Genomic DNA, 11,574 nt, shown 5'->3' with positions numbered 1-11,574 from the left:
CGACTAGACTTCTTTGTAACATTGTGTTATCTTAGTCTATCTGTCAATGTGTTTATTCGAATCTAAGACTGTTTATTAGATCTTAGTTCGAATGTACAACAGCCAAGAAGATTATGTTTATCACTGAAATACGACTAGGCTGCTTTGTAACAAAAATCTTGTTAACTTTAAATGCGTTAAATCAAATGAACAACAGACACAGAAAAAATATGATTATATTAAAAACATAATGATTGACTGTATTCTGATGAATAGGAAAATTTGGCGATGTTTTAAACTCACAGTTTCGGAGAAATGCTGTGAAAGGTCAGATAGTGAAAGGGCGTTCTTTTTCTTTTCACGTGACCCAACTTGAAAAATGGCATAGAACCCAGATTAAGTTTTAATGCAGAGGAGACATTGTTTGACCAAGATTACAATTCTATCACCCCCCCCCCCCCCCCTTCAAGACCAAAATCCCCTGCGTACGACCGTGTATTTTCATTTTTAGGAAAGGACCACCAGTGGATTCTGAGTCAAAGATAGGATTTGGAAAATTTCTTCATAATAAAACCTTCCTCCACCCACCTCCTGCAACAGTCCGCAATTCTTTTTGTTAGTCTTGGTTGCGGGCATGTTTATCAGTTATATAACTCGACCAAAAAAGTTCGGAAACATCTTTATTTTGAATAACTATAAAATAACCATATGAGGCAAATATTTAACCAAATTTTGTTGGATAATGCACCTACCATTTATTACTATTTTTATATACACTAAAGATTTTCTCGCCACATTACGTAGTTTTTTAATCATTGAAAAACAATTTCATGTTTTTGTTCAAGTTTGCATAAACAGGTCTAGTAACATATACATGTGCTATAATCTATGTGAGAGATGTTTATTTGAAATGATCTAGTTTTAATCATGTTTTATCGTGTGATCCTGTCAACAGCTTTAAAACACCAAAGGTACACGCGTACGTGAAATAATATATTTTGTTTCATATAGAGCTACTGGTAAAACATGGTTAATGTTGTCTGCTGACTAAGTTTAGATTTTAGTTAGAGGAAAAAATGCAATGAACTTAAACTTTTGCTTTCTCAGAAATTATCCATGAAATGTCATTAACGACATTAACCGAACTTAAATTAGCATTAAAACCTACTTGTATTTCCTTTTGTGCAATAGCTAAGCTGAACTTAAGGTGCCTGTTAGATAGCAATAACAGTCCAAATATACATACTGTGCATGCCATGACACGTATAATATCTGTGCTGAATAAATCAGCTAAAAATTTCACTACAGCAGTGATAACATCAATATGGCTACAGTAATAAATGTAGGAAATTAAATTTCTTTTTTCTTAAACTTAATTAAAATTTTTCACATATAGAACTAAGGGAACAATGATACACAGCTTTTTAAAACTTCCAATTCATTAGAAACAAGTAGTGCATAGAAAAAAACTTCCAATTTAATTTAGATTAAAATACAACCAGGATTTGGTAGTTGCAAGTCAAATTATTCTTACATATATGCAAAATACCAGAAGATGTGATATAACCTGGTAAAAATAACAAATTATTCTGATTTTTGTGTTTGAGAAGTACAATATGTTTGTACCAAATAAAACCTAAAATGGTTTAAAATTTGGATTCACGCCGCTTTATAAAGTTTTCAAACTTCATAGTAGAGTTCACATTTGAGTTTATCTTAGTTCTGTGATCACGTTTTGTCAACGCTAGCATTCCCAATCTCCTCTTTGACTTTTTATTCCTCTTGGTTTTCTTGTCTCCAGTCACAGTAACTTCCGACTCTTGGTTTAACTGTGGCAGATAGGCCCTGATGGTGCTGCCACCTGGTGCCTGGAATACGGTCTCTCCATCCAATGGCTGACCATCGTAATCTTCATGCTGTGGCACACCGTCATCACTTATTGGCGTGTTTGCCAACAACCCATCTCCTGTATCATCTTCTTGGTCCAAATTGTTCATATTCCAAGCCTCCTCTGGCTCATTATGCACTGGATCCGAAGGACTTGGTGCTACTTTCCTTTTCTGCCTCCATTTCAGAGGAGACATTTCAGTGTTTGTGTTAGATTCTTCCAGTGTGGGTATGTGTGTTTCTACATCAATTATAGTCTGAGACATTTGCCATTTGGAGCTATTCACGTATTGAATGGCACCATCATCTGAGATAACAGTACATGAACCACTGGATGCACTTCCTGGACGGAGATTCTCTAATTCTGGAACATTCACAGGTTCCAATGAACTACCTACGTTCTCCAGGAAACTTCTCTTTGGCTGTGGTTTCTGCTCAGCTTTGGGACTGTTCACCTCTGCATTGACAAGGCTTGCCTCAAACTGAAATGGCTGCTGGGATGCAACAGTCCGCCTGCCTGATTGCAATGGAAGATGATGCAAAGCAGCTTTCTCCATCACTTCAACTGCAGTACCTGGGCGCACAGTAGGACGTTCACTCAGCACCATCTCATGTGGTGTACTGTAATCCCAATTGTGGACTGACTCTGACTCTGATATAGTGATAGTCTCTATGCCTTCATCTGATGGGCAGGTGCTTGGGAGATGGTGACCTTGCCCTTGACCTGTTTCCAATGGCAGGGAGCTGGTGGAGATGACAGGGTCATCTTGTGTTGGCTCTAGCTCTTCACCATCTGTACCAATGCCACTATCCTTTGGACTGACTGTACCAACACTTCTATCCAGTGGGCTCTCTTTTCCATGTGTGTTTTCTGAAATGCTTTCAGTGCCCAGGGATAAGTTCTGGAGTTCCCTTGCACCAACTGTCATCAGCTCCCCCTGGCTGTGACCTACTTTCTTTGATAAAGCTTCTGTCAACTTTTTACCAGCAGATTCAATGCCAGCTTTGGCCTCTTCCTCGGCTGCCTTGTCCTTATCCGGGGTTTCTGCAGACTTATCATTACTCCCTATCAGTTTCTGCATCATTGCCTCTTTCTGGTTTTTGTCCAACACACTAGGGATTTGACGAAGAGGAGGCAGAATGGCAGTGCGATTAGGCTGAGTTATGTTGGTTATGTTAATAGGTCCACTGAAAACTACAGTTTGTCCTATGGAAGATCCACTTTTTTCAAATCTAGAGTTTGTGCTTGGCTGCTGTTTTGACTTTTGTGTCAAAGAACTTTTGCTTTGGTCTCCATGATGATGGTCTCCAAGACGGTGGTTTCCATGACTCTGTTGAGACTCATCTACCAGAAAATGTTTTTCTATTTGAAGAGAAACTTGAGACCCCACTTGAGAGGAGCTGCAAGCCTCGTCCGTTCCATATCTATCAGCGTAAACAGAATGTTTGGGTTTATGTTCCAGGTGTTCGTGACGTGACGTATCACACTCTGGTGACACGAGGCTGAGGTAACTCTTGTTGGTGTTATCGCTGCCACCAGGTGGGGGTAGTGGAGTGGTGCCTTCAACTGGATCCTGTCTCTTTGTGAATGTAAACTGGGGTCTTGGAGGTGGTTTTGGTGGCATGCTGAAAATATAAGATATTTTATAATATGTACTTCCCTGGGCTCTGTATAATGTATCTCCAATTTTCTGAATGCCTCATTTCATAAAACAGTGAATATTAAGGTAAATACCATGTTGAATTCATACAGCCAGGCACCTGCGGCACTGCATGGTTATAGAATAATCTACAGTAAAATGGTACATCAAATGTACCGAAAACAGCAATTTGATAAAGTAGTAGTTGTGTTATGACTTAACCATCAGCATGAATAAAAAAGCCCATACTTAACAAACCAAAGCTTTCTGCATATGTACATGGCTTTGATTCACAATGATTACATGTGGCAGAGTGATCTACAAGTAGTTATGTATTTGTTGCAGATCCATGCAGATTCATACGGATACAGTGTATCATAAGTTTAGTAGAGTTACATTCATATTAGTAGAAATGTCAGAACCTTATTTTCCAAAAACAGAGAAAAGGAGTACTAAAGATAAACACTCAGAGAGAGGAGAGAGGAAGTGAAGAGGATTTGGCAATTGTACTATCGCATCCGTATCTGTTTTAACGTCTTGTTTTGTAAATGAAGTACTCACTCTCGTATGTAGCTGTAATCACCACTTGGAAATAAGCTCTGAAAAGAAATTACCAACTATTAGCTCAACACTTCATTAAAACATTTTTTGTATTGACAAATCAAAATTTATATTAAAGGTGGAATCTCTAAGTTTGCCTGATGTAAGTTGGAAATTTCACATTTATAGAAAAATGTAAACGGCTATAAATCATATAACATTTTCCTTACATTAACATCATATTCATCCTTCGTGTGAGATGGAATAAATGTGGCTTCATGTTTGATAACTGGTTTCTTGCACTTCACATTTGGTTTCCTAAAGTAAAGAAAAGAAATTTTACAAGTTGCAGCAACTTCCAATTTCACAATTTTTCCCCACATAAAACATCTTTAGATAAAGTGATGACCTAAATGTTTAGTAAATTGGTGCACAGACAATGACTTGATATTAAATGTGAGCAAAACAAAAGAAATGATCATAGACTTCAGAAGAAATCAGATAAGTAAAAATCCCTTGGAAGTTAACGGTAAAGCGGTCGAACAGGTTTCTAATTATAAATTACTAGGGGTTCAGCTGAATAATAGGTTAACCTGGGGCGATAACATCACGAAGCTATTGAAAAAGGCACGTCAACGAATGTATTTCTTAAGGAAATTGAAAGCTTTTACCAGAAATGTGTTTATTTTAACGAACTTTTACAGGTGTGTTTTAGAGAGTATTTTAACTTATTCAGTAACTGTTTGGTATGGACGTGCAACTGTGGAGGAGAGGAACAAGTTGGAAAAGATCGTCGAAACTGCAGGGATTGTAATTGGAACAGATCTAACTCCCGTCCATACTATATATCTAGACAGGACTAAAAAGAAAACATTATCAATAATGACAGACAGTTACCATCCAGCCCATACCCTTTTTAAATTTTTACCTAGCAATTCGAGACTCTTAGCTTTTAAGGGTAGTAAGCGATTTTTAAATAGCTTTTATCCTTCGGCAGTAACTATTTTTAACTCTAACATGTAATTTTAATTTTCATTTTTTTATATTTCAATGGCGCTACTACAGGGCAAAAGATTCCCGATTTTATACATTTGTATTTTATTGGCTTAATAAATTATTATTATTATTATTATTATTATTAAAAGTTCCCACTTAAACCATCTTAATTCAGTAATGACATAATTTTACCACTTAAAACATTTTCAGATGCAGTCTCATTAGAATAAGTATACCATATTGCATGTGTAGCTACATCCATACATGTGTGAGTGATGATTATGCATTGTACGTGCTGCCCCATTCATTTATTACAGAACTTTTATGAACTGGAGGGATGAACTAGTATGTCAATTTCCAACCAAAAATTTTAAGAAGGTGCAGTTTTAAAGCTGGTAGTATTGTTTGACCGAACAAAAGACTTATTTTGTTCAAGACTTTTGAAATTGGCATGTTAACTTTATTTTAGTTTTATAAGTAACTAGCACAAGCTGAGTTTATATGCATTACTTGAAATCCATGCTTGCTTTATATGTTAACTTTTAAGTTATAAAAATAATATAAATGTTTGGTTTTGAAACAATCATGCCATAAATCTTAAATATGTCCATGTGTAACTTACCAAACAAAGCTCAATACAATCACCATTACAAATAACACTCCATTTAGAGAGGCTGAGATTCCAACTGAAAAACATCAAAACACAATCAATGCACTAAGCTTGCATCAACACAAAATATATACTTCTGAAAATACGAAGGATAAAACACACACACATATTACAGTTTAATTAATATATTGTAGTTTAACTTAAAGTTCCAATCTCAGTATTGCCAGTTAAAGTTGAATTCTAAAACTTTTATGATTCTACTTAATGCCAGGGGGGGGGGGGGGGGGAGGGGAGGGGCGTTAATCTGTTAAGCTGATTGCACTCAGCAAGAATCCCTGCAGAGTTGGGTCAATAGAGCAATGGTGTCTATGAGAATGGTGTCAAACACAAATCTATCCCTTTACGCACCAACAACAATCAGATCCTGGGCATCAGAACAGGACGTGGCATTCTTCACAAGTCCCAGAAAACTCTTCTCAAGTTCACACTCTGCTTCTTGAGATCTGATGTGTATACTTACTGTCCTTTGGCTGGAAAAAAAACCAGAGTGAAACAGACCATAAACTGATTTACCGGTCAAATTTTGTAAAATACATGTACATATATGACTGATGAAATCATTAACTGCTACTAGTACATGTATATATACAAATAGGTGCATGATGTCTTAAGTCTTAAGTATCAGAAAAATAAACCTTCAATATAATGCATGTAAAATTCTGAATCTTGAAAATATTTAATTTATATATACTTAATTCACAAAAAATATATGTTTGCTTTAAGACAGTGTTTCTAGTACTACATATTTCTGACTATTAAGGACATTTTGTAACAAAACTGCGTAATCCTTTGTTTGATATTAAACTTACTTATGCCAATGAGGAGCATTTCTTCCTAAAAAAACATTACTATATAGTGAACTTGTGGTTTTTTTACAAGGTGATCTTATTATGTCTATATAGAAAATGTATTACCTCTCCATGGACTTCACTGTTCCATTGTCCCTCACAGTCAATACCACAGTACAGTGTACAGGGAGGTCAGTGACATTGCCCCTGTATTGGATAGTGGTGCCATCTACACTAAAGTACTACAAGATCACACTGCACATAAGAGTAATCTATGATTGCTATACATAATTGGAATTGGTACCACATTTACTTGGGGAATGTCTAATAAACAATTTCATGTCAATATATAGATAAATAGATTAAAAAATTACTCAACAGGGCATGGGCTTGTGAAATATATAATACTGCAATAATACAACCATGAATTTGAAATGAGAGAACCAGGAATAAATAAATAAATAAATAAATAAATAAATAAATAAATAAATAAATAAATAAAAGCAAAAATTTATGATTATAATAATCATTAAAGATAAATTAAAAACTAATAAATAAATACAACGTAACAACGAAAAAAGAAAAAAATAGACAGGTTTAACTTAAAACTAACCCAATCTGAGTTCTTATCCTGACCAGCCTCACTTCTAGTTCTGAAACATGAGAAAGTATTTTCCAAACCCAAAATCATCTGTCCTTCAGGTGTCCCTGGATCATCACCATCTGTAGCAGTCACGTTGATCCTGCCCAGCGTCCCATCATAGCACAAATTTAGAATAACTATGTCCTTCACATTGCTGGTAATGTTCACCTCATTGATTTCTGAATCATAATAAAATACTTCCTTTAATTGGACATGAAAAACATGAAAAATAATAATATCAGCAAAAAAGCTAAATTGTATTTGAAGCAACCTCTTTACTATCTTTACACGATGAAAAATGCAATTTTTATTAATATAAATTTCACATAACATAATGACAATCACCTTATATTTTAACATGATTCTTCAAAAAGAGTTTCCTGAAATAAAACTGTTGAAACTTAAATACCTGAAAATGTCACGTTCATTGTAACACTTACTTTGGAATATTGGTGAGTAGAGGTTTTTGTTTGGTTGCACCACTGTGATAATCAGGTCAAGGTCACTGCTGCAGTATTCATCAGGTAGTCCAGCCTCCTTCAACACAGGGTCTGTGGCTCTTATTTTTACCTGGAATTTATTACATTTGTTATCTATGGATGGTTTCAGTCACAGCATTAAATCAAGGACAAGTTTCCAGTGAATAGCGAATCAATCTATCTTCTAAGTGCCTTTTTAGAATGAGGAGACTAACTAGTTTGAGGGTCAAATATGGCTTGCCCACTTGAATACTTCCCCATGGGATATCTTTTCAGTGTCTATTAGCAGATTAGATGGCAAGCTTTGTAGTGGGACACCATATTTGACCCTCAGACTAGTTAGTCCCCTATTCTAAATGGGGCCTTACAGTGTAATTGTAGTCTTCATTTTGCAGAACCAGTTTCTCCATCAACTGTAAAATACCAGTGTAGTTCTTGAGTTGAAAATGTTTGCTATCTCCCTCCACAAGGCTGTAGAGTGTGGTAGAATTCTCATCACTGTCCTCGGCCTCTATCACTGCCACTGTGGTGTGGACAGCCTGATAACACAGAGAATTAAGTTTACAGTTTTTGATACATTGTTACAATATTACTAGCCACTTACACCCTTATTAATGAGGATGGACAGCTAAGTTTTATTTTGATCTACTTGCAATTGACTGATACATCTGTAGCAAATGAAACTCGATAATAATTAATTTTATAAGTCACAGGACAAATATTTTTGTTTTTAGGCGTACAATAATGATGCAAAATTAAGAAAAACAAATGCTAGGTATATTGTTATCTAGATAACCTACATAAATAGCAGACAATTTTTGTGAATTCTACTTTTTTATTCAATGTAAATAGTTCAAAATTCAACTACACATTATACTGCATAGTCTCGTGCTTGGACTATGAGATAATCAAGATAATATCCACATACATACTGTGCAGATTGCTGGTTATTAATAATATTTACATGTGCAAGCTAATTTTAGTTACTCACTGCATTTGCTGACAAATTCACCCGTAGGTAGCTGGCGCTGAAAACTGGTTTCTGGTTGTTAATTTTTATGACTACAGTGGCCTCTCCCTGCTTTCTGTTTCTTCCATTGTCAGTAGCAAGAACTTTCAGTGCTACCCTAGGATTGCCATATTTCAGAAAGTCACTTCTAAGAATTCCAATAACCCCAACTTCATTACTTGAAAAAATAAACATATCTGAAATGAAAAATGTATACATGATTACTCTATTGAAAAAAATCTGAAAATGTGAGCAAATATGGTAATTGATGTATTACCTTTTGTCTAATATTGAAGTTTTACATTAATAAAAGTTTTTGTTTTTCTAAATAGGTTTGTTATATTTCAGTGTGCTAATTGTAATGATTACTATTCAAAATTTCACTGTTTTAATTGATAACATATTTCACATAAGTTCCAGAACAGTAAATATCATCACAGAAAAGTAAATATCCTCAAAGGCAACTCAGGCATTTCTTGTATCACTGACCATGATTATCTTGAAATGAATAAGTCACTTTTCCATTGCTATTATCTACATGAGTGGCACAGTTGTCCAGGTAATCATCATCTGTTGCCATGACTACCAAATCTGATTCTACTAAACTAGCAAAATGGTTGTGCACTTGTATTCTGTCCAATGTGAAGCTGTAAACTGACTGGTTAAATACAGGAGGATATGTGTTTTCTGAGGTCACCGTAATCACAACCTAGAAATAGTCATGGTTGGATACATAAATATCATACAAAGAAATTAACTGATGTGTTCAGCATCTTATCAAAAGAAAAATATAAAAGTATAGAGTAAAGAGGAGTTTGATCATTGCAATATGGCAATATTGAAATAATTCACCAAGTCATGTCATGGTATATCCAACTGCCAGACAATGTGCAGGATGTTTATCTTAAAATTAAAGCTAAAACAAACCCAAATATCTCAACTGAAGAATTTTTTATGTATCCATTACAGACCAAAGCATCCTACATGTGTGACAAATATACAAAATACATGTATACACTAGACAGTAACAACCAGTCAGCTTTTAACAAAAGAAAGGGAAAATGTACAAAATTCCATTAAAAATTACTTACTTCAGCCACAGATGTATATGTTCCATCTGTAGCAGAGACATTGAAAGTGTTGTTACCACTGATGCAATTTGTCCCTGCTCTGGTGATAAAACCAGTGGAGGAATTGATGGCAAAGGAGGCTGGAAGTGAACAATTTCAATATATTCCAACATCTAGTGTGATATCAAATGCAGTATTATGTTTGAAAGGTTTAAACTCTTTTTCTCACAATTGTGACCAATGTTTATTGGTTTTGGACTTAACATTTTCTGAGATCTATTGAAAATTTATCTGCCTGATCTTCTCAAATGTGGATGTAATCTTTCTAAAATGTTTGAAAAATCAACATCTAAAAATTTGTCTGTATACAAAATTGTCTGAAACAATTATAATATCATAAAAAATACAAATAAGCAGTCAGGAATTAGCTGCCATCTGTAAACTCATACTGATATCTTGTCTGTATCTGATATACTGTATGTGATATAAGACTTGCCTGTATCTGATATACTGTATGTGACATAAGACTTGCCTGTATCTGATATACTGTATGTGATATAAAACTTGCCTGTATCTGATATACTGTATGTGATATAAGACTTGCCTGTATGTGATATACTGTATGTGTCATAAGACTGACCTGTATCTGATATACTGTATGTGATATAAGACTTGCCTGTATCTGATATACTGTATGTGATATAAGACTGACCTGTATCTGATATACTGTATGTAGTAAATAATGCACTGTCCACGAGCCCGATATCACGATAGCAGGCCGAGCTCCAGCGAGGCATGCTATCGTGTATATCGGGCGAGGGGGTAACAGTGCATTATTTGTCATACATACAAAGGGAAATCGTGCGTGTTCCCCACCCAACCCCCCTAACTTTGAATAGAACACGCTGATATCACCGCGCATGGGGTGATATCAAAGAATGGACTTTCCCCGCGTATACTGACTAATTATAGTCACCGTCCAATCATTTTCATTTACTTGAATGGTTTGTGGTTGCGTGTGTACTGACAGGGACATGGGTCAGTGGTTTTCTGCGAGTAGTTGGCTGATTTCCTGCCCATCTTTCGCACGTGGCAGTCACTCCGTCTCATTCATTATATCGGTCTCTGCAATCATTTTGTTTAGATATCAGCCCCGTGGTATGTATGTGATATAAGACTGACCTGTATCTGATATACTGTATGTGATATAAGACTGACCTGTATCTGATATACTGTATGTGATATAAGACTTGCCTCTATCTGATATACTGTATGTGTCATAAGACTGACCTGTCTCTGATATACTGTATGTGATATAAGACTTGCCTGTATCTGATATACTGTATGTGATATAAGACTGACCTGTATCTGATATACTGTATGTGATATAAGACTGACCTGTATCTGATATACTGTATGTGATATAAGACTTGCCTGTATCTGATATACTGTATGTGATATAAGACTTGCCTCTATCTGATATACTGTATGTGATATAAGACTTGCCTGTATCTGATATACTGTATGTGACATAAGACTTGCCTGTATCTGATATACTGTATGTGATATAAGACTGACCTGTATCTGATATACTGTATGTGATATAAGACTGACTTGTATCTGATATACTGTATGTGATATAAGACTTGCCTCTATCTGATATACTGTATGTGTCATAAGACTGACCTGTATCTGATATACTGTATGTGATATAAGACTTGCCTGTATCTGATACACTGTATGTGACATAAGACTGACCTGTATCTGATATACTGTATGTGATATAAGACTTGCCTGTATCTGATATACTGTATGTGATATAAGACTGACCTGTATCTGATATACTGTATGTGATATAAGACTTGCCTGTATC

The 11,574-nt window shown here is 35.4% G+C and overlaps 1 protein-coding gene across 1 annotated transcript in view; it reads right to left on the bottom strand.

The window, feature by feature from the left end:
• Positions 1-646: 646 nt before the first annotated feature.
• Positions 647-11,574, bottom strand: part of LOC106172188 (uncharacterized) — a 30,080-nt gene continuing 19,152 nt past the window's right edge. The window contains exons 14-25 of the mRNA XM_087014943.1: positions 9,723-9,841; positions 9,121-9,340; positions 8,614-8,828; positions 7,991-8,161; positions 7,584-7,713; positions 7,114-7,322; positions 6,627-6,742; positions 6,061-6,182; positions 5,665-5,728; positions 4,277-4,364; positions 4,068-4,105; positions 647-3,492 (exon numbers count right to left, since the gene is read on the bottom strand). Of these exons, the coding sequence (XP_086871069.1) occupies positions 1,626-3,492; positions 4,068-4,105; positions 4,277-4,364; positions 5,665-5,728; positions 6,061-6,182; positions 6,627-6,742; positions 7,114-7,322; positions 7,584-7,713; positions 7,991-8,161; positions 8,614-8,828; positions 9,121-9,340; positions 9,723-9,841 (3,359 nt within the window). The 3' untranslated portion in view covers positions 647-1,625. The remainder of the gene's footprint in view (positions 3,493-4,067; positions 4,106-4,276; positions 4,365-5,664; positions 5,729-6,060; positions 6,183-6,626; positions 6,743-7,113; positions 7,323-7,583; positions 7,714-7,990; positions 8,162-8,613; positions 8,829-9,120; positions 9,341-9,722; positions 9,842-11,574) is intronic.

This window comes from Lingula anatina, chromosome 6 (assembly GCF_051362555.1).
Source record: "Lingula anatina isolate TDL-2025a chromosome 6, LinAna3.0, whole genome shotgun sequence".
In the NCBI taxonomy this organism is placed as follows: domain Eukaryota; kingdom Metazoa; phylum Brachiopoda; class Lingulata; order Lingulida; family Lingulidae; genus Lingula; species Lingula anatina.
The sequence above is the reverse complement of the archived record's forward strand: the minus strand, read 5'-3'. Positions and strand labels throughout refer to the sequence as shown.